This window comes from Gadus chalcogrammus, chromosome 2 (genome assembly GCF_026213295.1).
Source record: "Gadus chalcogrammus isolate NIFS_2021 chromosome 2, NIFS_Gcha_1.0, whole genome shotgun sequence".
NCBI classification, from domain to species: Eukaryota; Metazoa; Chordata; class Actinopteri; order Gadiformes; family Gadidae; genus Gadus; species Gadus chalcogrammus.
Window position 1 is genome coordinate 22,297,609 of NC_079413.1, and position 2,500 is coordinate 22,300,108.

Sequence of the window (2,500 nt, forward strand, 5' to 3'; positions counted from 1 at the left end):
GGTCTGTAAAAGGGACTTAATTGAGGATCAAATGGGTAATTATCCCGAATTCATAATACAGGCGCTAAAAGTAGACTTTTTAGGAGGTCTTGTGGGGTTAACAGAACAATAAATAACTTTATAAATCTTCATAAAAATATATTTTTTCAAAGCAGATAAAAAAAATAAACAATGAAATGCAAGGCATTTAAACATTTGTTTCGCTGTAACAATTCCTGCATTGGGTTTGCCAACCATCCTCCAGCATTGTTTACCTAGCAACCAACTCATAAAACAGAAAAATACTGTCGCCTGATGTATTGTTTGATGTGTCATTGGTTATGCTTCATCGTTTTCCATTAAGCCACCATGTCACACAACATTCATATCACGTATGTCATATGACATTCACCCACCAAAGGCACCGATTATTTGGCTATTATTTATTTACGATGACTAATTTGTAGCTTTCCATGTAGGCTTAGCCTACATCTTTTGATAAATGATACTCAGCTAATTAGCCTGTAACCGCTTTAAAGCAGCCATCATGTCCTCAATCGCCCCTCCACCCCCCATCCATTGTCTCTTCTCTTTCCAGGTTAAAATATGGTTCCAGAACAAGAGGTCTAAATACAAGAAGATCATGAAGAACGGGCCGTGCGGACCGGAGGGAGACCACCTGCACCCCCCTCCGTCCGCGTCGCCGTGTTCCCCGGGGATGGGTCCGCCGCTGTGGGAGCAGCCCATGGCGAGCAAGGGGGGCGCGCCGTCGGGTCACCCCGGGGCAGGATACATGAACACTTTCGGACACTGGTACCCCGGGCACCATCAGGACTCGATGCCGAGGACTCAGATGATGTGACGCGCATTGTGGACCTATGGATTTGGAGTCCCGATTCTAAACCTCAGACTTTGAATATTTTCATTTTTGGTTCCTTTTTTATGCAGTTTTTTATTGATGTATTTTGGGGCCCAATGAGTTGTTATATGCAGGCCGATATGTCGATATTTGTTGGTCCACTTTATTTTATTTGTCGAAGCACGTCGTTTTTCAGCCTTCTCTGTTTACTGCAATGAATTCAACCGCCTTCGCAATATCGAAGGATCAATTTGCCAAAATGAAATGGGCTATGGGTCAAATATTTTTTTTAAATAAACGCCAATCATATATAGGTAGCCTATCTAATGTCTTATTTTCCCCATTTAAATTGGAATTAGGCCCTTAATAGTTTTATTGTCGAATCGTTCGACGATAAACACGCACAGCCCTGTGGTAGGCTAATGCGCTGAAGGCCTGCTTTGTCTGCGTCATGTAAACCCATTTATTGATTAGGTTTCACTGTGTTAAATTATTATTTATTTTTTATAAGGAAATAATGATAAACAGGTCACACCTCTCCACCCTGAAACATCTGGAACAGGTAAAGGCCCTGTCCACATGGTCAATGATCTTTCGGATGACCGGGTCAATTAGAGGTAATGGAGACGCTCGTTAAACGGAGCTTCACTCTGACGCGGTAATTGCGCGTGTGTAGAGAGACAACCCCCCCTCCTCCCCCCGCAGCGGGCCACAAAGAAAAGGGATTACACTTGACAAATTCATTTTAAACAAACAATAGAAATTTGATGCATATTCTTTACAGGTTATTAAAGATAATGGATTGGTCGGTGTGCGGGACAGAGGCCTTCTGAAGGCGCCTCATAGCGGTACACCTCAGGTGGAAAGACTGGAGAAACATTTTACCAAATTACTAACAGGTGCCCTGCAAGTCAAACTGGGTAGCGTCGTTATTTCTTCGACTCTTTGTCATCACTTCAGATTGTCTGCATACTAAAAAGAAGACCTCTTCAGCTGGTTGTGACCTCAGGCTCAGAAACGCTGAGCCTTCTGTTCAAAGAGATATCTTTATTTTAATAATTTAACAAAGGAGGCTGAAGTCTACCCAACACTGACCCCCGGACTAAAGCCCACATCGTCCTGTCGATCCTCAGGTATAAATAACCTAACACATGCAGAAATGATTCTAATGACCTATTTTATTATTGAAAGCGGGATTTTTAGACCTTCCGAAACTAAATAATATAACATTGTAATCAACTAAAATACGCTTTACATATAAATAAATTAATAGGTATAATAAAACTACTATAATAATACGTTTTGACTAACAAACCGATTTGATAAAATTCAAGATAAAATGCTGCAAACGTCAACGACCTAAAGGCCAACACAGGGCAGCACGTGCCGGTGTTGCCCCCTTGTGGACAAAAGCAGCGTCCCAATAGAAGCGTCCCTGTACAAAGGGTATAATAATACAATAGAACCATATCCTTATGACCGCTTACAATACAATCACTGTACAGTCTGTCGCAGAAAATGGTAAGCAGCTTGCGAACTGCAAACGCAATCCCAAAGTAGATAAAGTTCCCTGTGATGCATAGCCTTCAACAGGCTGAACTTGTATCCATGTCGATTGTGTGTCAGGTTTGGAAAAAAACAACAACAATCAAACTAAAAAAA

General features: G+C 41.6%; 1 protein-coding gene across 1 annotated transcript in view; it reads left to right on the forward strand.

The window, feature by feature from the left end:
* The window catches only part of LOC130399975 (homeobox protein Dlx4a-like), a 7,722-nt gene extending 5,725 nt beyond the window's left edge, over window positions 1–1,997 (forward strand). Inside the window, exon 3 of the mRNA XM_056605023.1 lies at window positions 578–1,997. Within this exon, the coding sequence (XP_056460998.1) occupies window positions 578–841 (264 nt within the window). The 3' untranslated portion in view covers window positions 842–1,997. The remainder of the gene's footprint in view (window positions 1–577) is intronic.
* The last annotated feature ends 503 nt before the right edge of the window (window positions 1,998–2,500 follow it).